Source organism: Ranitomeya imitator, chromosome 1 (genome assembly GCF_032444005.1).
Source record: "Ranitomeya imitator isolate aRanImi1 chromosome 1, aRanImi1.pri, whole genome shotgun sequence".
Classification (NCBI taxonomy): Eukaryota; Metazoa; Chordata; class Amphibia; order Anura; family Dendrobatidae; genus Ranitomeya; species Ranitomeya imitator.
Genome location: NC_091282.1, coordinates 1,225,717,345 through 1,225,744,368, shown reverse-complemented (window position 1 = coordinate 1,225,744,368; position 27,024 = coordinate 1,225,717,345). Strand labels below are relative to the sequence as shown.

At 54.8% G+C, this 27,024-nt stretch overlaps 1 protein-coding gene across 1 annotated transcript in view; it reads right to left on the bottom strand.

Moving 5' to 3' along the window:
- Window positions 1–27,024, bottom strand: part of SFXN5 (sideroflexin 5) — a 345,747-nt gene that overhangs the window by 291,989 nt on the left and 26,734 nt on the right. Inside the window, exons 2-3 of the mRNA XM_069745104.1 lie at window positions 18,066–18,134; window positions 3,190–3,267 (exon numbers count right to left, since the gene is read on the bottom strand). Of these exons, the coding sequence (XP_069601205.1) occupies window positions 3,190–3,267; window positions 18,066–18,134 (147 nt within the window). The remainder of the gene's footprint in view (window positions 1–3,189; window positions 3,268–18,065; window positions 18,135–27,024) is intronic.

The following is a 27,024-nucleotide window of genomic DNA, read 5'->3' as shown; positions in this document are numbered from 1 at the left end:
ACGTCCCCGATGTGCTCAATGGACACAAGTCCGAAGACGTTGCAGGCCATTTCTCCAAATTGTGCCAGAAGCCGTATTTGCCAACGACATCACCAGGCCGCAGGTTGCTGGTGCTCCTGTGAGCAGCCTCCGTGGCCTAAACCTGCCCCCATGGCTGCAGTGTTTCCGGTCTTGTCTCCATTGGGCACATCGGTCACATCATTGCTCAGAGATTACACAGCAACTGCCAGCAGCGTCTCTGGACTTGTCTGCATCGAGCTTATCGTGGACGTCATTGGTGGGTGATTACACAGGAGCTGCAGGCAGATGATCCAGACTTGTCTCCATCGAGCTTATCGTGGACGTCATTGATGGGTGATTACACAGGAGCTGCAGGCAGATGATCCAGACTTGTCTCCATCGAGCTTATCGTGGACGTCATTGGTGGGTGATTACACAGGAGCTGCAGGCGGATGATCCAGACTTGTCTCCATCGAGCACATCGGGGACGTCATTGGTGGGTGATTACACAGGAGCTGCAGGCAGATGATCCAGACTTGTCTCCATCGAGCTTATCGTGGACGTCATTGATGGGTGATTACACAGGCGCTGCAGGAAGCAGATCCTGATGTTCTGACCAAGTATATTCAGCGGAGAACCTTCCTCAGACAACCATTATTATCCTCAGTCACAGCGGCCGAGTCTGGAGGTGCCAGGATTTCTGCACGAGGGTCAGACTCCAGACTGAATAAATCCAGAGGTTTTTACAGGGTTTCCATTTTTCCTCATTCCCAGATCAGTGATGTCTCCATCCTGCGATTTTGCATCATTCCAGCACTTTTCCTTCTTGGTGTTGCAGTTGCCGTGTTGAGCAGGGTATATACAGTGGGTATGGAAAGCATTCAAGCTCCTTTACATTTCACACTCTTTGTTTCATTGCAGCCATTTGGTAAATTCAAAAAAGTTCATTTTTACTCATTAATGTACACTCTGCACCCCATCTTGACTGAATAAAAAAAAACAGAAATGTAGAAATTTTTGCAAATTTATTAAAAAAGAAAAACTGAAACATCACATGGACATAAGTATTCACACCCTTTGCTCAGTATTGAGGAGAAGCCCCTTTTGAGCTCGTACAGCCATGAGTCTTCTTGGGAATAATGGAACAAGTTTTCCCCCCCCTGGATTTGGGGATCCCCGGCCATTCCTCCTTGCAGATCCTCTCCAGTTCCGTCAGGTTGGATGGTGAACGTTGGTGGACGCCATTTTCAGGTCTCTCCAGAGATGCTCCATTGGGTTTAGGTCAGGGCTCTGGTTGGCCGGTCAGGAATGGTCACAGAGTTGTTCTAAAGCCGCTCCTTTGTTATTTTAGCTGTGTGCTTAGGGTCATTGAACCTTCGGCCAAGTATGAGGTCCAGAGCACTCTGGAAGAGGTTTTCATCCAGGATATCTCTGTACTTGGCCGCATTCATGTTTCCTTCAATGACAACCAGTCGTCCTGTCCCTGCAGCTGATAAACACCCTCATAGCATGATGCTGCCACCACCATGCTTCACTGTTGGGATTGTATTGGGCAGGTGATGAGTAGTGCCTGGTTTTCTCCACATATACCGCTTAGAATTATCACCAAAAAGTTCTATCTTCATCTCATCAGACCAGAGAACCTTATTTCTCATAGTCTGGGAGTCCTTCATGTGTTTTTTTTAGCAAACTCTATGCGGCTTTCATATGTCTTGCACTGAGGAGAGGCTTCCGTCGGGCCACTCTGCCATAAAGGCCTGACTGGTGGAGGCTGCAGTGATAGTTGACTTTGTGGAACTTTCTCCATCTCCCTACTGCATCTCTGGAGCTCAGCCTCAGTGATCTTGGGGTTCTTCTTTACCTCTCTCACCAAGGCTCTTCTCCCATGGTTGCTCAGTTTGGCTGGACGGCCAGGTCTAGGAAGACTCCTGGTGGTCCCAAACTTTTTCCATTTAAGGATTACGGAGGCCATTGTGCTCTTAGGAACCTTGAGTCGTGCAGAAATTCTGTTGTAACCTTGGCCAGATCTGTGCCTTGCCACAATTCTGTCTCTGAGCTCCTAGGCCAGTTCCTTTGGCCTCATGATTCTCATTTGGTCTGACATGCACTGTGAGCTGTGAGGTCTTATATAGACAGGTGTGCGCCGCTCCAAATCAAGTCCTATCAGATTAATTAAACACAGCTGGACTCCAATGAAGGAGCAGAACATCTCAAGGAGGATCACAAGGAAATGGACAGTATGGGGCTTACATATGAGTGTCTGAGCAAAGGGGCTGAAGACTTATGACCATAGGATATTTCAGTTTTTCTTTTTTATTAAATTTGCAGAAATGTCTACTTTTCTGTTTGTTTTTCAGTCAGGCTGGGGTGCAGAGTGTACAATAATGAGGAAAAAAATTAACTTTTTTGAATTTACGAAATGGCTGCAATGAAACAAAGAGTGAAAAATTTATAGGGGTCTGACTACTTTCCGTACCCAGCGTACATGTCCTGGTCACGTGTCCGGCACTGTATATAGGATGTACCTATCAGGCCACCAAGAGATCTTGCCAGCATATAATAGTGAGATGACTCTTACGGCTCTGCACCAGTCTAGACAGTTAAGCTGCAGAACACAGGGAATGCCAGCCCAGAGTGTTCTCCTCTCATGTGAACCCTGTGATTGTTGAGCAATTTTTGGATAAGGAAAGCCTAATTAGCTTGAATCTTCCGAGTCAGGAGAATATTGAGGAACGTTAATAATCCCCGGCAGTCGTCCCGATTGTTTTCTTTCCTGATTTGTCAGTAGGGCTTCTCGGCTCTGCCTCATGCAGGATGTACAGAGGACTCCAGGCCCAGTACAGGTGACCTCCTGGAAGTGGGTGGACGACCTGCGGTGGTATAACCTGCTGCTCCCCATCGCTCCCGCACCGCTCTCCCCGGTAATGGTATCAGCCGCCATCACATCACACTTTCCAAGGACAATTTCTAATTAAACAAAGGCAGAAGAAGATCAGGAGCCCCGGGGCCCGGTGTTACCCCCGCACCGCCCAGCACTGGCCGGGCATCTGCAGGCCAGGCCCGCACCCCTGGGGGTCTCACCCCCTGATCATCGCTCCACAGTTCCCCCAATTCTTCATGTCTGACACCTTTTATATGGCGGCTGTGGCTCCAGGATTCTGACCCCCCGGTATAAGAAGTGGTGCTTACGTCAGCGTTGGAGACTCCGGGGGGCTGCGTCCCGTGCTTGTAGTCCTCCAGCAGCAGCACGGCCTCCTTAAGGCGACTCTGGAAAGGAAAATGGAAAAGTGGGTGAGAAGACTTCAGGGCGATGAGGCGGCGAGCAAAGGAACCGCGCAGGACTGTCGGTACAGGGGCAATATGGGACCGCCGGAAAAGACACTGCAACCAGGTCTCAGGAAGTAGAGACGCCCCCGAATACAAGCGCCGAATACAGTCTCCATCACATGGCCTCCATTGTACCCCCCAGATGTGAGGATGAGGGTCAATGCAGTGATCATGTGGCCTCCATTGTGCCCCCCAGATGTGAGGATGAGGGTCACTGGACAGTGATCATGTGGCCTCCATTGTGCCCCCCAGATGTGAAGATGAGGGTCACTGCAGTAATCACGTGGCCTCCATTGTGCCCCCCAGATGTGAGGATGAGGGTCACTGGACAGTGATCATGTGGCCTCCATTGTGCCCCCCAGATGTGAAGATGAGGGTCACTGCAGTAATCACGTGGCCTCCATTGTGCCCCCCAGATGTGAGGATGAGGGTCACTGCACCGATCACGTGGCCTCCATTGTGCCCCCCAGATGTGAGGATGAGGGTCACTGCAGTAATCACGTGGCCTCCATTGTGCCCCCCAGATGTGAGGATGAGGGTCACTGGACAGTGATCATGTGGCCTCCATTGTGCCCCCCAGATGTGAAGATGAGGGTCACTGCAGTAATCACGTGGCCTCCATTGTGCCCCCCAGATGTGAGGATGAGGGTCACTGCACCGATCACGTGGCCTCCATTGTGCCCCCCAGATGTGAGGATGAGGGTCACTGCAGTAATCACGTGGCCTCCATTGTGCCCCCCAGATGTGAGGATGAGGGTCAATGCAGTGATCATGTGGCCTACATTGTGCCCCCCAGATGTGAGGATGAGGGTCACTGGACAGTGATCATGTGGCCTCCATTGTACCCCCCAGATGTGAAGATGAGGGTCACTGCACCGATCACGTGGCCTCCATTGTACCCCCCAGATGTGAGGATGAGGGTCAATGCAGTGATCATGTGGCCTCCATTGTGCCCCCCAGATGTGAGGATGAGGGTCACTGGACAGTGATCATGTGGCCTCCATTGTGCCCCCCAGATGTGAAGATGAGGGTCACTGCAGTAATCACGTGGCCTCCATTGTGCCCCCCAGATGTGAGGATGAGGGTCACTGCACCGATCACGTGGCCTCCATTGTGCCCCCCAGATGTGAGGATGAGGGTCACTGCAGTAATCACGTGGCCTCCATTGTGCCCCCCAGATGTGAGGATGAGGGTCAATGCAGTGATCATGTGGCCTACATTGTGCCCCCCAGATGTGAGGATGAGGGTCACTGGACAGTGATCATGTGGCCTCCATTGTACCCCCCAGATGTGAAGATGAGGGTCACTGCACCGATCACGTGGCCTCCATTGTGCCCCCCAGATGTGAGGATGAGGGTCAATGCAGTGATCATGTGGCCTACATTGTGCCCCCCAGATGTGAGGATGAGGGTCACTGGACAGTGATCATGTGGCCTCCATTGTGCCCCCCAGATGTGAAGATGAGGGTCACTGCACCGATCACGTGGCCTCCATTGTACCCCCCAGATGTGAGGATGAGGGTCAATGCAGTGATCACGTGGCCTCCATTGTGCCCCCCAGATGTGAAGATGAGGGTCACTGGACAGTGATCATGTGGCCTCCATTGTACCCCCCAGATGTGAGGATGAGGGTCACTGCACCGATCACGTGGCCTCCATTGTACCCCCCAGATGTGAAGATGAGGGTCACTGCACCGATCACGTGGCCTCCATTGTGCCCCCCAGATGTGAGGATGAGGGTCAATGCAGTGATCACGTGGCCTCCATTGTACCCCCCAGATGTGAGGATGAGGGTCAATGCAGTGATCACGTGGCCTCCATTGTACCCCCCAGATGTGAGGATGAGGGTCACTGCACCGATCACGTGGCCTCCATTGTACCCCCCAGATGTGAGGATGAGGGTCAATGCAGTGATCACGTGGCCTCCATTGTGCCCCCCAGATGTGAAGATGAGGGTCACTGGACAGTGATCATGTGGCCTCCATTGTACCCCCCAGATGTGAGGATGAGGGTCACTGCACCGATCACGTGGCCTCCATTGTACCCCCCAGATGTGAGGATGAGGGTCAATGCAGTGATCACGTGGCCTCCATTGTGCCCCCCAGATGTGAAGATGAGGGTCACTGGACAGTGATCATGTGGCCTCCATTGTACCCCCCAGATGTGAGGATGAGGGTCACTGCACCGATCACGTGGCCTCCATTGTGCCCCCCAGATGTGAGGATGAGGGTCAATGCAGTGATCACGTGGCCTCCATTGTACCCCCCAGATGTGAAGATGAGGGTCAATGCAGTGATCACGTGGCCTCCATTGTGCCCCCCAGATGTGAGGATGAGGGTCACTGGACAGTGATCATGTGGCCTCCATTGTACCCCCCAGATGTGAGGATGAGGGTCACTGCACCGATCACGTGGCCTCCATTGTGCCCCCCAGATATGAGGATGAGGGTCACTGCAGTAATCACGTGGCCTCCATTGTGCCCCCCAGATGTGAGGATGAGGGTCACTGCAGACGAGACGGCCCTGTTATAGGGGCCCTGTGACGAGACAAGTAAGGCAAGAGGTCATATTGGAAGGAACAGTCTTCACTGCAGCACAGAGTATTTCAGGAGATGAATGTGGTTCTACTTTGTGCCGGTGGCCAGGACATATGTGACGAGGCACTACTACCCCTATCATGGTGTGGGCTGTGAGGAGTTGTAGTCTCTGCAGGCAGAAAAGATGAGATACACAAGGACCAGGAGCGACCGGATGGCGATACAACCTGACACCTACACGACGGCCTCCCCTCTGCTACATGAGCCGTGCGGAGGATCGGAGACGGCGGAGGCTGACGAGGATCCTGGACGCTCGTCCACACTGACAGATTCAGGTCAAGGAGACGTGCGGGGGGCTCCACACATACACCACACTGCACCTGATAATGCTGCAGCACTGACGGGGCCCAGAGCCAAGACTAAACATTCTGCTCCAATCACATCCAAAGCTGCAGTCACATCCGGCTGGACGCCGCCCTGCTGTACGCCCCACTGCCTTCTTGCCCAAACGCTCTCCTGAGTTCCTGCCGCACGCCCCGCTGCGTTCTTGCCGCATGCCCCGCTGCGTTCTTGCCGCATGCCCCGCTGCCTTCATGGTGCCCTGCATGCTTTCCTGCCTTCTTGGCGCACACTCTCCTGCCTTCTTGGCGCATGCTTTCCTGCCTTCTTGGCGCACGCCCCGCTTCGATCTTGCCGCACGCCCCATTGTATTCCTGCTGCACGCTCTCTTGCATTCTTGTCACATGCCTCGCTGACTTCTTGCCGCACGCCCAGCTGCGATGTTGCCGCAAGCCCAGCTGCATTCTTGCCACTCTCCTGCGTTCTTGCCGCACTCCCCGCTGCCTTCTTGCCGCACGTCCTGCTACGCTCTTGTCACACTCTCCTGCGTACACTATTGCGTGACATCAGCAGCCGCAGACCACCGTGGGATGCGGGACATCAGCAGCAGCAGACCACCAGGAGTGCGGGACATCAGCAGCCGCAGACCACCGTGGGGTGCGGGACATCAGCAGCCGCAGACCACCTTGGGGTGCGGGACATCAGCAGCAGCAGACCACCAGGAGTGCGGGACATCAGCAGCCACAGATCACCGTGGGATGCGGGACATCAGCAGCGGCAGATCACCGTGGGGTGTGGGACATCAGCAGCCGCAGACCACCAGGAGTGCGGGACATCAGCAGCCGCAGACCACCGTGGGGTGCGGGTCACTGCAGTCGCAGACCACCGTGAGGTGCGGGACATCAGCAGCAGCAGACCACCATGGGGTGGGGGACATCAGCAGCAGCAGACCACCGTGAGGTGCGGGACATCAGCAGCAGCAGACCACCATGGGGTGGGGGACATGAGCAGCAGCAGACCACCGTGAGGTGCGGGACATCAGCAGCGGCAGACCACCGTGAGGTGCGGGACATCAGCAGCAGCAGACCACCATGGGGTGGGGGACATCAGCAGCAGCAGACCACCGTGAGGTGCGGGACATCAGCAGCAGCAGACCACCGTGAGGTGCGGGACATCAGCAGCAGCAGACCACCATGGGGTGGGGGACATCAGCAGCAGCAGACCACCAGGAGTGCGGGACATCAGCAGCAGCAGACCACCATGGGGTGGGGGACATGAGCAGCAGCAGACCACCGTGAGGTGCGGGACATCAGCAGCAGCAGACCACCGCGGAAAGCGGGACATCAGCAGCAGCAGACCACTGTGGGGTACGGAACATCAGCAGCGGCAGACCACCGTGGGGTGCGGGACATCACATACCGAAACACCGGGAAGGCAGGACATAGTCTACTAACCATTGAGGCCGCCTGCCCGCCACCATTGGTGGCCCCGCAACAATTTTCCTACCAGATATGCTGGACCCCATGAAGACGGACACCTCTAACCTTCCTGACGCTCCCTCCAGTGTTGTCCATTATGTGCAGATACTCCATGATGCTTCTGAATACCTTTACCTCCTACATCCTAGTCACATCCAGAGCTGCACTCGTATTCCCAGTGTCCTTCGCCTACAAGTGACGTTCAGGGTTCCATGCTCCAGTCACATCCAGAGCTGCGCTCATATTCCCAATGTCCTCCGCCCACAAGTGACATTCACAGTGTCCCATGCTCCAGTCACATCCAGAGCTGCACTCGTATTCCCAGTGTCCTCCGCCCACAAGTGACATTCACAGTGAACCATGGTCCAGTCACATCCAGAGCTGCACTCGTATTCCCAGTGTCCTCCGCCCACAAGTGACATTCACAGTGAACCATGCTCCAGTCACATCCAGAGCTGCACTCGTATTCCCAGTCTCCTCCACCCACAAGTGACATTCATAGTGTCCCATGCTCCAGTCACATCCAGAGCTGCGCTCTTAGCGACCACCTAAATCAGGTTTCCTCCCACAATCCTCAGCCATGTGAAGTGCGGTGTCGCCCCGGCAGCATTAACCCCTGCAGTGCCGGCAGCAGGCGCGGAGCCGCCCCAGAAATTAGATGAATACGTGGTGGAGCTGATGGAGACAGGACACATGGAGGGAACATAATGTGACATCAGTGTGTGAGGAAACAGCAGTCGCTGCAAGTAACAACAAACTTCCCCAGAAGAAGAAACAGGATGTGCCGCACTTTCCTCGCTCATGTCGGAGGGTTGGCAGTCGTTCAGCCGCCTGAAAGATGGAAGCTGCAGTGACAAGAACACAGAGAAGGCAGGCAGCGGAGCAGTACTCAGGCCATGGGGGCCAAAAGGGGCTAGGAAATGGCCGCGAGCAAACAAGGAAGGGGCCAAGAGGGGCCAGGAAGAGGCAGAGAGCAAACAATGAGGGGGCTGAGAAGGGCAAGGAAGGGGCCGAGAGCAAACAAGGAGGGGGCCGAGTGGGGACAGGAAGAGGCTGAGAGCAAACGAGGGGGTCGAGTGGGGACAGGAAGAGGCTGAGAGCAAACAAGGAGGGGGCCGAGAGGGGCCAGGAAGAGACCGAGAGCAAACAAGGAGGGGGCCGAGAAGGGCAAGGAAGGGGCCGAGAGCAAACAAGGAGGGGGCCGAGTGTGGTCAGGAAGAGGCCAAGAACAAACAAGGAGGGGGCCGAGAGGGGCCAGGAGCAAACAAGGAGGGGGCCGAGAGGGGCCAGGAAGTGGCTGAGAGCAAACAAGGAGGGGGCCAAGAGGGGCCAGGAAGTGTCCGAAAGCAAACAAGGAAGGGGACGAGAGGGACCAGGAAGAGGCTGAGTGCAAACAAGGAGGGGGCCGAGGGGGGCCAAGAGCAAACAAGGAGGGGGCCGAGAGGGGCCAGGAAGGGTCCAAGAGCAAACGAGGAGGCCGAGGGGGGCCAAGAGCAAACAAGGAGGGGGCCGAGAGGGGCCAGGAAGGGTCCAAGAGCAAACGAGGAGGCCGAGAGGGGCCAGGAAGAGGCCTAGAGCAAACAAGGGGCCAAGAGCAAACAAGGAGGGGGCCAGGAAGGGGCCAAGAGCAAACAGGGAGGGGACCGAGAGGGGCCAGGAAGAGACCGAGAGCAAACAAGGAGGGGGCCGAGAGGGGCCAAGAACAAACAAGGAGGGGGCCGAGAGGGGCCAGGAGCAAAACAAGGAGGGGACAGAGAGCAAACAAGGAAGGGGCCGAGAGGGGCCAGGAAGGGTCCAAGAGCAAACAAGGAGGAGGCCAAGAGGGGTCAGGAAGGGGCCAAGAGCAAACAAGGAGGGGGACGAGAAAGGCCAGGAAGAGGCAAGAGCAAACAAGGAGGGGGCCGATAGGGGCCAAGAGCAAACAAGGAGGGGGCCGATAGGGGCCAAGAGCAAAGAAGGAGGAGGCCGAGAGGGGCCAGGAAGGGTCCAAGAGCAAACGAGGAGGCCGAGGGGGGCCAAGAGCAAACAAGGAGGGGGCCGAGAGGGGCCAGGAAGGGTCCAAGAGCAAACGAGGAGACCGAGAGGGGCCAAGAAGAGGCCGAGAGCAAACAAGGGGCCAAGAGCAAACAAGGAGGGGGCCAGGAAGGGGCCAAGAGCAAACAAGGAGGGGACCGAGAGGGGCCAGGAAGAGACCGAGAGCAAACAAGGAGGGGGTCAAGAGCAAACAAGGATGGGGCCGAGAGGGGCCAAGAACAAACAAGGAGGGGGCCGAGAGGGGCCAGGAGCAAAACAAGGAGGGGACAGAGAGCAAACAAGGAAGGGGCCAAGAGGGGCCAGGAAGGGTCCAAGAGCAAACAAGGAGGAGGCCGAGAGGGGTCAGGAAGGGGCCAAGAGCAAACAAGGAGGGGGCCGAGAAAGGCCAGGAAGAGGCAAGAGCAAACAAGGAGGGGGCCGATAGGGGCCAGGAAGGGTCCAAGAGCAAACGAGGAGGCCGAGAGGGGCCAAGAAGAGGCCGAGAGCAAACAAGGGGCCAAGAGCAAACAAGGAGGGGGCCAGGAAGGGGCCAAGAGCAAACAAGGAGGGGACCGAGAGCAAACAAGGAGGGTGTCAAGAGCAAACAAGGAGGGGGCCGAGAGGGGCCAAGAATAAACAAGGAGGGGGCCGAGAGGGGCCAGGAGCAAAACAAGGAGGGGACAGAGAGCAAACAAGGAAGGGGCCGAGAGCAAACAAGGAGGAGGCCAAGAGGGGTCAGGAAGGGGCCAAGAGCAAACAAGGAGGGGGCCGAGAAAGGCCAGGAAGAGGCAAGAGCAAACAAGGAGGGGGCCGATAGGGGCCAAGAGCAAACAAGGAGGAGGCCGAGAGGGGCCAGGAAGGGGCCAAGAGCAAACAAGGAGGAGGCCGAGAGGGGCCAGGAAGAGGCCGAGAGCAAGCAAGGAGGGGGCCGAGAGGGGCCAGGAAGGGTCCAAGAGCAAACGAGGAGGCCGAGAGGGGCCAAGAAGAGGCCAAGAGCAAACAAGGGGCCAAGAGCAAACAAGGAGGGGGCCAGGAAGGGGACAAGAGCAAACAAGGAGGGGACCGAGAGGGGCCAGGAAGAGACCGAGAGCAAACAAGGAGGGGGCCAAGAGCAAACAAGGATGGGGGCGAGAGGGGCCAAGAACAAACAAGGAGGGGGCCGAGAGGGGCCAGGAGCAAAACAAGGAGGGGACAGAGAGCAAACAAGGAAGGGGCCAAGAGGGGCCAGGAAGGGTCCAAGAGCAAACAAGGAGGAGGCCGAGAGGGGTCAGGAAGGGGCCAAGAGCAAACAAGGAGGGGGCCGAGAAAGGCCAGGAAGAGGCAAGAGCAAACAAGGAGGGGGCCGATAGGGGCCAGGAAGGGTCCAAGAGCAAACAAGGAGGCCGAGAGGGGCCAAGAAGAGGCCGAGAGCAAACAAGGGGCCAAGAGCAAACAAGGAGGGGGCCAGGAAGGGGCCAAGAGCAAACAAGGAGGGGACCGAGAGCAAACAAGGAGGGTGTCAAGAGCAAACAAGGAGGGGGCCGAGAGGGGCCAAGAACAAACAAGGAGGGGGCCGAGAGGGGCCAGGAGCAAAACAAGGAGGGGACAGAGAGCAAACAAGGAAGGGGCCGAGAGGGGCCAGGAAGGGTCCAAGAGCAAACAAGGAGGAGGCCGAGAGGGGTCAGGAAGGGGCCAAGAGCAAACAAGGAGGGGGCCGAGAAAGGCCAGGAAGAGGCAAGAGCAAACAAGGAGGGGGCCGATAGGGGCCAAGAGCAAACAAGGAGGAGGCCGAGAGGGGCCAGGAAGGGGCCAAGAGCAAACAAGGAGGAGGCCGAGAGGGGCCAGGAAGAGGCCGAGAGCAAGCAAGGAGGGGGCCAAGAAGGGCCAGGAAGGGGCCAAGAGCAAACAAGGAGGGGACCGAGAAGGGCCAGGAAGAGACCGAGAGCAAACTAGGAGGGGGCTGAGAAGGGCAAGGAAGGGGCCGAGAGCAAACAAGGAGGGGGCCCGAGAGTGGTCAGGAAGAGGCCGAGAACAAACAAGGTTGGGGCCGAGAGGGGCCAAGAACAAACAAGGAGGGGCAGAGAGGGGCCAGGAAGGGGCCAAGAGCAAACAAGGAGGGGGCCGAGAGGGGCCAGGACGCTGCCAAGAGCAAACAAGGAGGGGACTGAAAAGGGCCAGGAAGAGACCGAGAACAAACAAGGAGGGGGCCGAGAGGGGCCAGGAAGAGACCGAGAGCAAACAAGGAGGGGGCCGATAGGGGCCAGGAAGGGTCCAAGAGTAAACGAGGAGGCCGAGAGGGTCAGGTAGGGGCCAAGAGCAAACAAGGAGGGGACCGAGAAGGGCAAGGAAGGGACCAAGAGCAAACAAGGAGGAGGCCGAGAGGGGCCAGGAAGAGGCCGAAAACAAACAAGGAGGGGGCCGAGAGTGGTCAGGAAGAGGCCGAAAGCAAACAAGGAGGGGGCCAGGAAGGGGCCAAGAGCAAACAAGGTGGGGGCCAAGAGGGGCCAGGAGCAAAACAAGGAGGGGGCCGAGAGCAAACAAGGAGAGGGCCGAGAGGGGCCAGGACCAAAACAAGGAGGGGTCCGAGAGCAAACAAGGAGGGGGTTGAGAGGGGCCAAGAGCAAACAAGGAGGGGGCCAAGAGGGGCTAGGAAGAGGCCGAGAGCAAACAAGAAGGGGGCCAAGAGGGGCCAGGAGCAAACAAGGAGGGGGCCGAAAGCAAACAAAGAGGGGGCCAGGAAGGGGCTGAGAGCAAACCAAGGAGGGGGCCCGAGAGGGCCGAGGAAGAGGCCGAGAGCGAACAAGGAGGGGGCCAGGAAGTATCAGAGAGCAAACAAGGAGAGGGCCGAGAGCAAACAAGGAGAGGGCCGAGAGGATACAGGAAGAGGCTGAAAGCAAACAAGGAGGGAGCCGAGAGGGGCCAGGAAGGGGCCAAGAGTAAAGAAGGAACAAGGAGGGGGCCGAGAGCAAACAAGGAGGGGGCCGAGAGGGACCAGGAGCAAACAAGGAGGGGGCCGAGAGGGGCCAGGAGCAAAACAAGGAGGGGACAGAGAGCAAACAAGGAAGGGGCCGAGAGGGGCCAGGAAGGGTCCAAGATCAAACAAGGAGGAGGCCGAGAGGGGCCAGGAAGAGGCCGAGAGCAAGCAAGGAGGGGGCCAAGAGGGGCCAGGAAGGGGCCAAGAGCAAACAAGGAGGGGACCGAGAGGGGCCAGGAAGCTGCCAAGAGCAAACTAGGAGGGGACCGAGAAGGGCCAGGAAGAGACCGAGAGCAAACAAGGAGGGGGCTGAGAAGGGCAAGGAAGGGGCCGAGAGCAAACAAGGAGGGGGCCCGAGAGTGGTCAGGAAGAGGCCGAGAACAAACAAGGTGGGTGGCCGAGAGGGGCCAAGAACAAACAAGGAGGGGGCAGAGAGGGGCCAGAAAGGGGCCAAGAGCAAACAAGGAGGAGGCCAAGAGGGGCCAGGTAGGGGCCAAGAGCAAACAAGGAGGCAGCCGAGAGGGGCCAGGAAGAGGCCAAGAGCAAACAAGGAGGGGGCCGAGAGGGGCCAGGATGCTGCCAAGAGCAAACAAGGAGGGGACTGAAAAGGGCCAGGAAGAGACCGAGAACAAACAAGGAGGGGGCCGAGAGGGGTCAGGAAGAGACCGAGAGCAAACAAGGAGGGGGCCGATAGGGGCCAGGAAGGGACCAAGAGCAAACGAGGGGACCGAGAAGGGCAAGGAAGGGACCAAGAGCAAACAAGGAGGAGGCCGAGAGGGGCCAGGAAGAGGCCGAAAACAAACAAGGAGGGGGCCGAGAGTGGTCAGGAAGAGGCCGAAAGCAAACAAGGAGGGGGCCAGGAAGGGGCCAAGAGCAAACAAGGTGGGGGCCAAGAGGGGCCAGGAGCAAAACAAGGAGGGGGCCGAGAGCAAACAAGGAGAGGGCCGAGAGGGGCCAGGACCAAAACAAGGAGGGGGCCGAGAGGGGCCAGGAAGAGGCAGAGAGCAAACAAGGAGGGAGCCGAAAGCAAACAAAGAGGGGGCCAGGAAGGGGCTGAGAGCAAACCAAGGAGGGGGCCGAGAGGGCCGAGGAAGAGGCCGAGAGCGAACAAGGAGGGGGCCAGAAAGTATCAGAGAGCAAACAAGGAGAGGGCCGAGAGCAAACAAGGAGAGGGCCGAGAGGATCCAGGAAGAGGCTGAAAGCAAACAAGGAGGGGGCCGAGAGGGGCCAGGAAGGGGCCAAGAGTAAAGAAGGAACAAGGAGGGGGCCGAGAGCAAACAAGGAGGGGGCCGAGAGGGACCAGGAGCAAACAAGGAGGGGGCCGAGAGGGGCCAAGAGCAAAACAAGGAGGGGACAGAGAGCAAACAAGGAAGGGGCCGAGAGGGGCCAGGAAGGGTCCAAGATCAAACAAGGAGGAGGCCGAGAGGGGCCAGGAAGAGGCCGAGAGCAAGCAAGGAGGGGGCCAAGAGGGGCCAGGAAGGGGCCAAGAGCAAACAAGGAGGGGACCGAGAGGGGCCAGGAAGCTGCCAAGAGCAAACTAGGAGGGGACCGAGAAGGGCCAGGAAGAGACCGAGAGCAAACAAGGAGGGGGCTGAGAAGGGCAAGGAAGGGGCCGAGAGCAAACAAGGAGGGGGCCCGAGAGTGGTCAGGAAGAGGCCGAGAACAAACAAGGTGGGTGGCCGAGAGGGGCCAAGAACAAACAAGGAGGGGGCAGAGAGGGGCCAGAAAGGGGCCAAGAGCAAACAAGGAGGAGGCCAAGAGGGGCCAGGTAGGGGCCAAGAGCAAACAAGGAGGCGGCCGAGAGGGGCCTGGAAGAGGCCAAGAGCAAACAAGGAGGGGGCCGAGAGGGGCCAGGATGCTGCCAAGAGCAAACAAGGAGGGGACTGAAAAGGGCCAGGAAGAGACCGAGAACAAACAAGGAGGGGGCCGAGAGGGGTCAGGAAGAGACCGAGAGCAACCAAGGAGGGGACCGATAGGGGCCAGGAAGGGACCAAGAGCAAACAAGGAGGGGACCGAGAAGGGCAAGGAAGGGACCAAGAGCAAACAAGGAGGAGGCCGAGAGGGGCCAGGAAGAGGCCGAAAACAAACAAGGAGGGGGCCGAGAGTGGTCAGGAAGAGGCCGAAAGCAAACAAGGAGGGGGCCAGGAAGGGGCCAAGAGCAAACAAGGTGGGGGCCAAGAGGGGCCAGGAGCAAAACAAGGAGGGGGCCGAGAGCAAACAAGGAGAGGGCCGAGAGGGGCCAGGACCAAAACAAGGAGGGGTCCGAGAGCAAACAAGGAGGGGGTTGAGAGGGGCCAAGAGCAAACAAGGAGGGGGCCAAGAGGGGCCAGGAAGAGGCCGAGAGCAAACAAGGAGGGGGCCAAGAGGGGCCAGGAGCAAACAAGGAGGGGGCCGAGAGGGGCCAGGAAGAGGCAGAGAGCAAACAAGGAGGGAGCCGAAAGCAAACAAAGAGGGGGCCAGGAAGTGGCTGAGAGCAAACCAAGGAGGGGGCCGAGAGGGCCGAGGAAGAGGCCGAGAGCGAACAAGGAGGGGGCCAGAAAGTATCAGAGAGCAAACAAGGAGAGGGCCGAGAGCAAACAAGGAGAGGGCCGAGAGGATGCAGGAAGAGGCTGAAAGCAAACAAGGAGGGGGCCGAGAGGGGCCAGGAAGGGGCCAAGAGTAAAGAAGGAACAAGGAGGGGGCCGAGAGCAAACAAGGAGGGGGCCGAGAGGGACCAGGAGCAAACAAGAATAGGGGCCCAAGAGGGGCCAGGAAGAGGACGAGAGCAAACAAGGAGGGGGCCGAGAGCAAACAAGGAGGGGGCCAGGAAGGGGCTGAGAGCAAACAAGGAGGGGGCCACAAGGGGCCAGGAAGAGGCTGAGAGCAAACAAGGAGGGGGCCGTGAGGAGCCAGGAAGAGGCCGAGAGCAAACAAGGAGGGGGCCCGAGAGGGGCCAGGAAGGGTCCGAGAGCAAGCAAGGAGGGGCCCGAGAGGGGCCAAGGGCAAACAATGAGGGGGCCGAGAGGGACCAGGAAGGGGCCAAAAGCAAACAAGGAGGGGCCAGAGAGGGGCCAGGAAGAGGCGGAGATCAAACAAGGAGGAGGCAGAGAGGGGCCAGGAAGGGTCCAAAAGCAAACAAGGAGGAGGCCGAGAAGGGCCAGGAAGAGGCCAAGAGCAAACAAGGAGGGGGCCTGAGAGGGGCCAGGAAGGTTCCGAGAGCAAAGGAGGGGCCCGACAGGGGCCAGGAAGAGGCCAAGAGCAAACAAGGAAGGGGCCAGGAACAAACAAGGAGGGGGCCGAGAGGGGCCAGGAAGGGGCCAAGAGCAAACAAGGAGGAGGCAGAGAGGGGCCAGGAAGAGGCTGAGAGCAAACAAGGAAGGGGCCAAGAGCAAACAAGGAGGCGACCGAGAGGGGCCAGGAAGAGGCCGAGGGCAAACAAGGAGGGGGCTGAGAAGGGCCAGGAAGAGGCCGAGAACAAACAAGGAGGGGGCCGAGAGCAAACAAGGAGGGGGCCGAGAGGGGCCAGGAGCAACACAAGTAGGGGACCGAGAGTAAACAAGGAGGGGCTGAGGGGCCAGGAGCAAAACAAGGAGGGGGCCGAGAGCAAACAAGGAGGGGGCTGAGAGGGGCCAGGAAGGGGCCAAGAGCAAGCCACCCACCAAGAAGCGCAGGATCACATACCACAGGCCCGTCACGCCAATGTTTAATAATATAATACACCTCAGCTGCTGCAGAACCTCATCATACACCTCAGCTGTTGTAGAACCTCACTGTGCTCATCCAGACACTGCTGAACATCATCTCTCATGTTGGTGACTCTGGTTACATTCAGAGCTGCACTCGTACTTCTCCCCTGATACATGGCGGATTTGCGATCAGGTACGTTGTCGCCGGTTTAAGCAGCACAGCCCTCGTTCACTGACAGCAAGCAGAGATCTGGAAACTGCTGAAGAACTGAAGTCTATGAGGAAGTTGTAGCAATTGTTTGGGGAATGTGAGAAAACAAGGAGCAGCAGTTATATAACCCCCGATGTGGCCTGGACGAGCCCCCCACTAAGCGCAGGACCCTTCATTCAGCCAGTTGTCAAGTTGCCATAACAACGGCGAGGAGCCAGTGGTCGTGCGTTGAAAGCAGACGTAGGGGTATTTAGACATTTAAAGTTACAGACCCCAGGAGCAGCGCTCCCGCCAGCATATCTATGTGGGGCACGTTAGCCCAATATAACATACTGCATCCTGATAATCCGGCAACCCGATAATCCGTCACCGGACATTCCAGCGAGCAAAGAGCCAGACATCAGATGCACACAGGGCTGCAACGCTTAAAATAAAAAAAAAGAGAAGATGGCTTATAGATCAGTGCGCTCAGGTCGCAGTGATTACTCCAGTCACACTGAAAGCTGCAAACCAAAATGTGACTTAAGAGGAGCACGCAGAGAGAAGCGTGCAGAGAGGAGCGCACACAGAGGAGGGAGCGCGCACACAGAGGAGGGAGCGCGCACACAGAGGAGGGAGCGCGCACAAAGAGGAGGGAGCGCACACAAAGGAGGGAGCGCACACAGAGGAGGGAGCGCGCACAGAGAGGAGGGAGCGCGCACAGAGAGGAGGGAGCGCGCACAGAGAGGAGGGAGCACGCACAGAGAGGAGGGAGCACGCACAGAGAGGAGGGAGCGCGCACAGAGAGGAGGGAGCACGCACAGAGAGGAGGGAGCGCTCACAGAGGAGGGAGCGCACACAGGAGGGAGCGCACACAGAGGAGGGAGCGCTCACAGAGAGGAGGGAGCGCGCACACAGATGAGGGAGCGCGCACACAGATGAGGGAGCGCGCACACAGAGGAGGGAGCGCACACAGAGGAGGGAGCGCACACACAGAGGAGGGAGCGCACACACAGAGGAGGGAGCGCACACACAGAGGAGGGAGCGCACACAGAGGAGAGCGCAGAGAGGAGCACGCAGAGAGGAGAGCGTGGAGCTGAGAGGAGAGCGCAGAGACGAGTGCACAGAGAGGAGAGCACAGAGAAGAGCGCACAGACAGCAGGAGAGCACAGACAGCAGGAGAGCACAGACAGCAGGAGAGCACAGAGAAGAGAGCACAGACAGCAGGAGAGCACAGACAGCAGGAGAGCACAGAGAAGAGAGCACAGACAGCAGGAGAGCACAGACAGCAGGAGAGCACAGACAGCAGGAGAGCACAGACAGGAGCACGCAGAGAGGAGTGCACAGAGAGGAGCGCACAGAGAGAAGAAAGGAACGCACAGAGGAGAAAACACAATATCCCTCACCGCCATACCAGCTCCTCAGAGGACAAGCAAGATGCCCAACAAGGACATTCTGCTCACGTGGTTGATTGGAGGTGTCAGACATGTTCTTCAGGGTCTCCAGACAAGCGATTTTACATCTCACATGTAGCTCAGACAGGATAGCTAAGAAGCAGCCATTACCTCAGTGACGAAGAGCGTGCGCGGGTCGATGATGTCCAGGAAGTGGCGGAATCTGCCGTAGAACGTGTTCTGAAAGATATAAAAAGGGGGAAAAATGAGAAATCTGCACAAGACCCCCAAATTACCCATCACCTCCGAATGTTGCTGGAATCTTACATCGGAGGCAGAGGACGGCAAGAAGGTCATATCCATCCTCATGTCCTAAAAATCACCAATATTGCCATGGATGCCACATGGAACGTCATCAGATTAGCTGCACAATGTCCCACAATGGGACTAATAGAAGTGTGGATCTGGTGGCACATCCTGGCAGTACTCTGGTGTCAGCCTTGGATTCCCCATATGTGGATCTGGTGGCACACCCTGACAGTAATCTGGTGTCAGCCTTGGATTCCCCATATGTGGATCTGGTGGCACACCCTGACAGTAATCTGGTGTCAGCCTTGGATTCCCCATATGTGGATCTGGTGGCACACCCTGACAGTAATCTGGTGTCAGCCTTGGATTCCCCATATGTGGATCTGGTGGCACACCCTGACAGTAATCTGGTGTCAGCCTTGGATTCCCCATATGTGGATCTGGTGGCACACCCTGACAGTACTCTGGTGTCAGCCTTGGATTCCCCATATGTGGATCTGGTGGCACATCCTGACAGTAATCTGGTGTCAGCCTTGGATTCCCCATATTTGGATCTGGTGGCACATCCTGACAGTAATCTGGTGTCAGCCTTGGATTTGCCATATGTGATCTGGTGGCACATCTTGACAGTAATCTGGTGTCAGCGTTGGATTTCCCATATGTGGATCTGGTGGCACATCCTGGCAGTAATCTGGTGTCAGCCTTGGATTTCCCATATGAGGATCTAGTGGCACATCCTGGCAGTAATCTGGTGTCAGCCTTGGATTTGCTTATGCAGATCTGGTGGCACATCTATCATCAGTAATCTGGTGTCAGCGTTGGATTTCCCATATGTGGATCTGGTGGCACATCCTGGCAGTAATCTGGTGTCAGCCTTGGATTTCCCATATGTGGATCTGTGGCACATCCTGGCAGTAATCTGGTGTCAGCCTTGGATTTGCTTATGCAGATCTGGTGGCACATCTATCATCAGTAATCTGGTGTCAGCGTTGGATTTCCCATATGTGGATCTGGTGGCACATCCTGACAGTAATCTGGTGTCAGCCTTGGATTTCCCATATGTGGATCTGGTGGCACACCCTGACAGTACTCTGGTGTCAGCCTTGGATTCCCCATATGTGGATCTGGTGGCACATCCTGACAGTAATCTGGTGTCAGCCTTGGATTCCCCATATTTGGATCTGGTGGCACATCCTGACAGTAATCTGGTGTCAGCCTTGGATTCCCCATATGTGGATCTGGTGGCACACCCTGACAGTAATCTGGTGTCAGCCTTGGATTCCCCATATGTGGATCTGGTGGCACACCCTGACAGTAATCTGGTGTCAGCCTTGGATTCCCCATATGTGGATCTGGTGGCACACCCTGACAGTACTCTGGTGTCAGCCTTGGATTCCCCATATGTGGATCTGGTGGCACATCCTGACAGTAATCTGGTGTCAGCCTTGGATTCCCCATATTTGGATCTGGTGGCACATCCTGACAGTAATCTGGTGTCAGCCTTGGATTTGCCATATGTGATCTGGTGGCACATCTTGACAGTAATCTGGTGTCAGCGTTGGATTTCCCATATGTGGATCTGGTGGCACATCCTGGCAGTAATCTGGTGTCAGCCTTGGATTTCCCATATGAGGATCTAGTGGCACATCCTGGCAGTAATCTGGTGTCAGCCTTGGATTTGCTTATGCAGATCTGGTGGCACATCTATCATCAGTAATCTGGTGTCAGCGTTGGATTTCCCATAGGTGGATCTGGTGGCACATCCTGGCAGTAATCTGGTGTCAGCCTTGGATTTCCCATATGTGGATCTAGTGGCACATCCTGGCAGTAATCTGGTGTCAGCCTTGGATTTGCTTATGCAGATCTGGTGGCACATCTATCATCAGTAATCTGGTGTCAGCGTTGGATTTCCCATAGGTGGATCTGGTGGCACATCCTGGCAGTAATCTGGTGTCAGCCTTGGACTCGCCATATGTGGATCTGGTGTCAGCCTTGGATCTGGTTATGTGGATCTGGGGGCACAGCCACGGCAATGTGAATATGGCCACCGGAGCTGGGTCTGATGGGTTTATCATATTCTTGCAAAGTTAGCTTTTCTATTTAAGCTCTAAGGAGCACAGCGCACCGGAGAGGACGGCTGTAAGGTGACAGAGGATTATCAGACTCCGTTATGGTATATTCACACACACCAGTTTTGAGCCATTTTTGTCATAATTCATACAAAACGATGTAGGAGGAAAAAAAATTACATTTGTATCATTTTTCTAAATGATCTAGATAAGGGAACTGAAGATAAACTAATCAAATTTGTAGAAGACGATGAAAGCTAGGAGTGATAACTACGTAAAAAAAAAAAAACACTACATACTTACATTCCGGTGTCTGTCCCCCGGCGCTGTGATTCTCTGCACTGACTGAGCGCCAGCGGGAAAGCACAGCGGTGACGTCACCGCTGTGCTCTGCTTTCCGGCCGGCGCTTACACAGTGCAGAGAAGCACAGCGCCGGGGGACACCGGAATGTAAGTATTTTTTACGTTTACGCTGGTAACTAGGGTAAACATCGGGTTACTAAGCGCGGCCCTTCGCTTAGTTACCCGATGTTTACCCTGGTTACCAGTGAAGACATCGCTGAATCGGCGTCACACACGCCGATTCAGCGATGTCTGCGGGAGTCCAGCGACGAATAAAGTTCTGGACTTTCTGCTATGACCAACGATGTCACAGCAGGATCCAGATCGCTGCTGCGTGTCTATCTGAACGATATCGCTAGCCAGGACGCTGCAACGTCACGGATCGCTAGATATATCGTTCAGTGTGAAGGTACCTTAACACTAGAGAAGACAGAGAAAGGATTCAGAAGGATCTAGATAAGCATGAACAATGGGCAGTGACTAATAGAATGGTATTTAACAGGGAGAAATGCAAGATTCTACATCTGGGCAAGAAAAATTACATCTTCAGAATGGGAGGAATAGAACTAAGCAACAGCACATGTGAAAAAGACTTGGGTATACTAATAGATCACAGACTGCACAGGAGTCAACAGTGTGAAGCAGCAGCAAAAAGGCAGACACAGTTCTAGGATGTATTATGAGAAGCCTAGAGTTTAGATCACGTGAAGTTATTATCCCCCTCTGCTCCTCCTTGGTCAGGCCTCATCTGGAATACTGTGTCCAGATCTGGGCACCACATTAAATAAAAGACATTGAAAAACTGGAGCAAGTTCAGAGAAAAGCGGCCAGGATGGTGAGCGGACTGCAAAGTATGTTCTACGAGGAACGGATAAAGGATCTGGGAATGTTTAGCTGCAAAAAAGAAGGTTAAAAGGAGGCTTAATGGTGGTCTACAAATATCTGAGGGTCTGTCACAGTGTGGAGAGATCAGCATTATTCTCATTTACACATGGAAACACAACACGCAATGGAAGGAAATTGAAAGATACAGATTAGATATGAAAAAAAAAAGCGTTTTGATAGTGAGGGTGATCAATGAGTGGAACAGGCGGCCACGAGAGGTGGGGAGTTCTCCTTCCATGGAAGTCTTCACACAGAGGCTGGACAGACACCTGTCTGAGATGGTTCAGTGAATCCTGCTTTGAGCAGGGGGCTGGACACGAGGAGCCTGGAGGTCCCTTCCAAATCTAACATTTTAGGATTTTTTAATAGAACCCGAGCAGAAATACAGCGGTAAAAAGAAAGTAATAAGAAAAGCATTACGCGGCCATATTTGTCAGTAAAACTGTCCGTTTCCCAGAGCAACCAATCACAGCGCAGCTTTCATTTTTCCATAGAAGTTTAAAACATAAAAGCTGAGCTCTGATTGGTTGCCATGGGCAACACAGAGGTCAGACTGGTGGTATTGATAAATGAGGCCTGTGTTTTACTGCATTTTGTGTAATTTAGGCCATGAATCCAGCTGTTACCAAAAGGGAGCCTGCCGTGTGAGCCAGCCGGCGCCCACTCCACACAAGTCCTTACACATAGAGTGGATGCCGGGAGATGTGGGCAGCCGGGGGTTGTATAGTATAGCGGCAGGGATATCCCATACTCTCTACTCGCTGTAATCCAGTGTCTAATACTCCAGAAAGTCTGATGGTTCAGCACAGCGGAGGATGAGTCCCGGCAAACACCCGCAAAGACGCACGGCATCCAGGGGAACACCCGCAAAGACGCACAGCATCCAGGGGAACACCCCCAAAGATGCACAGCATCCAGGGGAACACCACCCAAAGACGCACGGAATCCAGGGGAACACCCGGAAAAATGCACAGCATCCAGGGGAACACCCCCAAAGACGCACAGCATCCAGGGGAACACCCCCAAAGACGCACAGCATCCAGGGGAACACCTGCAAAGACGCACAGCATCCAGGGGAACACCTGCAAAGACGCATGGCATCCAGGGGAACACCTGCAAAAACACACGGCATCCAGGGGAACACCCCCAAGGACACACAGCATCCAGGGGAACATGACAAAGACGCACAGCATCCAGGGGAACACGGCAAAGATGCACAGCATCCAGGGGAACACGGCAAAGACACACAGCATCCAGGGGAACACCCCCAAAGACACACAGCATCCAGGGGAACAAGGCAAAGACACACAGCATCCAGGGGAACACCCCCAAAGACACACAGCATCCAGGGGAACACCCCCAAAGACACACAGCATCCAGGGGAACACGGCAAAGACACACAGCATCCAGGGGAACACCCCCAAAGACACACAGCATCCAGGGGAACACCCCCAAAGACACACAGCATCCAGGGGAACACCCCCAAAGACACACAGCATCCAGGGGAACACCCCTAAAGATGCACAGCATCCAGGGGAACAAGGCAAAGACACACAGCATCCAGGGGAACACCCCCAAAGACGCACAGCATCCAGGGGAACACCCCCAAGGACACACAGCATCCAGGGGAACAAGGCAAAGACACACAGCATCCAGGGGAACACCCCCAAAGACACACAGCATCCAGGGGAACACCCCCAAAGACACACAGCATCCAGGGGAACACCCCCAAAGACGCACAGCATCCAGGGGAACACCCCCAAAGACACACAGCATCCAGGGGAACACCCCCAAAGACGCACAGCATCCAGGGGAACACCTGCAAAGACGCACAGCATCCAGGGGAACACCTGCAAAGACGCATGGCATCCAGGGGAACACCTGCAAAAACACACGGCATCCAGGGGAACACCCCCAAAGACGCACAGCATCCAGGGTAACACCCCCAAAGACACACAGCATCCAGGGGAACATGGCAAAGACGCACAGCATCCAGGGGAACACGTCAAAGATACACAGCATCCAGGGGAACACCCCCAAGGACACACAGCATCCAGGGGAACAAGGCAAAGACACACAACATCCAGGGGAACACCCCCAAGGACACACAGCATCCAGGGGAACAAGGCAAAGACACACAGCATCCAGGGGAACACCCCCAAGGACACACAGCATCCAGGGGAACAAGGCAAAGACACACAGCATCCAGGGGAACACCCCCAAGGACACACAGCATCCAGGGGAACAAGGCAAAGACACACAGCATCCAGGGGAACACCCCCAAGGACACACAGCATCCAGGGGAACACCCCTCCCCCCACCCCAAGACCCGTAATATTTACGGTAGCACCCCACAACATCCCAGAAACACCCCACAGTACCCGGCATATCCCGGGGAACACCCCACAAGTCCCGCAGCATCCCAGGAAACATCCCAAAAATGCCTGCAATATCCCAGGGAACACCCCACAAGTCACACGGCATCTCGGGAGACACTCCAAAAAATCCCACCGTAACACCCCACAAAACCGGTGGCATCCCCACAAGGCACATCATAACCTGGGAACACCCCACAAGACCCACGTCACCCCAGAGAACACCCCACAAGTCTCGCCGTATCTCGGGGGAACACCCCACGAGACCTTCATCATTCCAGGGAACACCCCTCAAGATCCAAAACATCCCAGGAATAACAAAGTCAAGTCATATACCGGTAACACCCCAAAAGACATGCGGTATACGAGGAACACCCTACAAAAACTGTGGTTTAAGGGAAACACCCCAGAAGGCCTACCACATACCAGAAAAACCCCACACGGCCGGCCCTTCTGGATATGCCATTTGGACAGACATCACAATTTGCCCCTTGTCAGAGTCGCTCAGATCCTCCCGATTGCCCATTTTCTCTGCTTTAAACACGTGAGCTTCAAGATCTGATTGTGCTGCCTCTCACCAGTCAGGTGCCGGCTGCCAGAAGAATAAGCTTATTCACTTCAACCATCAGTGGTTTTATTGTTAAGGCTCACGCATAACTACTTTTATAGAGTAGTCAGAAATGTGCTCCGAGCAGTTCTGACTTACCTTCCTCCACTCCTCTCGGGGTAGATTGGAAGTCAATGCTCCGTCCGGAGGCAGGAATCATACTGCACTGTGCACGGTAATGTCAGCAGTACACGGTACTGTCCTTATACCCGTCACGGGCCACAGCATTTATATCAGACCTGTATCCATCATCAGACCTGACTTGCATCACATGGCAGTAAATGGTTAAGTCGGCATTAGCAGCATATTGTACCCGAGCCTGGTGGATGCGTAGGTGGCACGGCTGCTTTATTATTTCTTGTATTTTTATGCTCCTGAGCGATTATTTCATCAACACAGATGAAATGTAAATGATTAAGATAATGCAACATATTTTGCTCCCTTAATCGTACAGCTTGAGATGAACACTTTGGAAGAAGCTGCCAACATCCTGTCTCTGCCGCAACTTAGCGTATCCGAAACAAGAGCATCTCGTGACCTGCCATGCGGGACTGCAGAACGTTTCCGGCATTTTCATCATGTCCAGCATAATACACAGAGAGAGGCCCCAGATACCCCCAACAAGTGAGCTCGGAAACATGAAAAACATGAAAAACCCTTCTCATCTTTATTACTCTTGCAGGCGATTGATGCCTTTCGTCTAAGAACTCATGGCACTGGAAGATGGCAGACGCCTACTGGCCTCAACATCAACAAGATGTTGATAACAGTAATGATGGTCAACCAAACAAATTTCAGGGGCCTCAAATATGGTCCTCGACTACAGAGGTAATTTAATATCCCTAGTACTCAGTTTTCAGCGGCTAGGACTTCTTGTATGTAAGGTCCCAGTCTAATACCAGGAGACTCATCAGCCTAACCACAAAGCTCCCAACCAAAGTCCCAACAGACCCCTCAATTAGGCTTATAGACACCCATGCCAACATATGGACTTTGAAAACGTAGAACCAGGGTGGCTTCATGAGGTCTATGGGCCACCAGTTGCATACCACTCATCCAGAAACTCCATTGTTCACTGGGATCTAAGAAGATTTGTCGTCTCCAGTTGACTTAAATGATTTCCACTGTACAGTCAGCTACCACCGACTCAACACTGGAAGAACACGACACCCATAAGTGGTGTTATTCTAGTTTGGCCTCTTAAGAATAATTTGTAGGCTATAGTAAAAATATCAAAAGTTGGGAACTTCATGGCAATATAGGCCAAAAACAGAGGGTTTAGCATTAATGATCTCCTCAGTCAATGATTCTGAAGGTTTCAAACACAATGCCTCAGAAAATAACCACCGATGCACACCATGCCAAGCTTGGCGAAAGTGTGAGATGGTGACAGCCACATCCATCTACTGCCCCTTAAGCTTCGTCTTCTAGCAAACTGAAGACAGATCTAACACAAGTTAGAGACAGTCTCATCTTTAGGGATACATCCCATCAGACATCTTTCTTTCATGGAATATTCTGTACTCTAGAATTATGAAACAAGGCTCTTAAGAACGGATCTGGCCCCAGGAGCTAGTGATAGGAGTTCTACCCATATCATATCGAAAACATTTACTAAAAAAAGTAAATCTGGTTGACATGGCATCCGAAATCCAACCTCACCAAAACCCATCACACACTCCAAGAACAAAAAGGAACGTGATCCTGAATGAAAAATATAGAGGGAGCCAACAATACCAAAACTAAACCAGCATTGGCACCAAACCTCTACGTAGGAGATGCCCAACAATTCATCGTGGTTCATCATTAAAATGAAGACACAGAATCCTACTAGTGAAATCAGTCTTATTCCTTTATCCACCAAGGATCGAAACCAAGTCTGGGACCATATCATACTTTTTTAGGGTTTTAAAACTCTTCAGGTGTAATGTTTACTGGGCCAGTCTCTAGCGTTAAGAGATCTAATGTCTTATGAGATGCTCCCCTTTAGGCGGTCCACAAATTTTATCTAAAGAGTTCTAGGGCTCTCCCAAATGCACCTCCAAACATCTGGATGACTTACGCACAGCTTGTGAAGTAGCAACATATTAGTGATTCTGTGAAAACCCAAATCACCGCACAATGGGTTGTAACCAAGAACATGGCCCCTTCGCTATCTGCAGAGGCTGGAGAACAGTATAACTGGGGTGTTACGGACAGGGTGTTCTTTTTACTCAGGAAGTACTGAGCTCCCAGTTTTCTGCCCCGGTGTCCTGCCAAGATCTCCGAGCATCAGCTGCATTGCCTGTCATAAGAGGCCGCACAATATGTCTCCCCCTCACTCTTTCCCCATATTATTTTTTGTTTTTTTATAATGAGAAGCATGCTCCTCCATCCTTCCAGATCTGACATCATGCTCCGTGGCATCTTGCGTACATATTTCCTCTTCCCAACGCCCAATATGAGCGCTCGTGTGCTCAAATAGGTTGATGCAATTTAAAGGCTATCGAAGGCAGTGGTCGGAAAGAATCGGAGAGATGTGACGCTCTAGCAGATTTCTGACT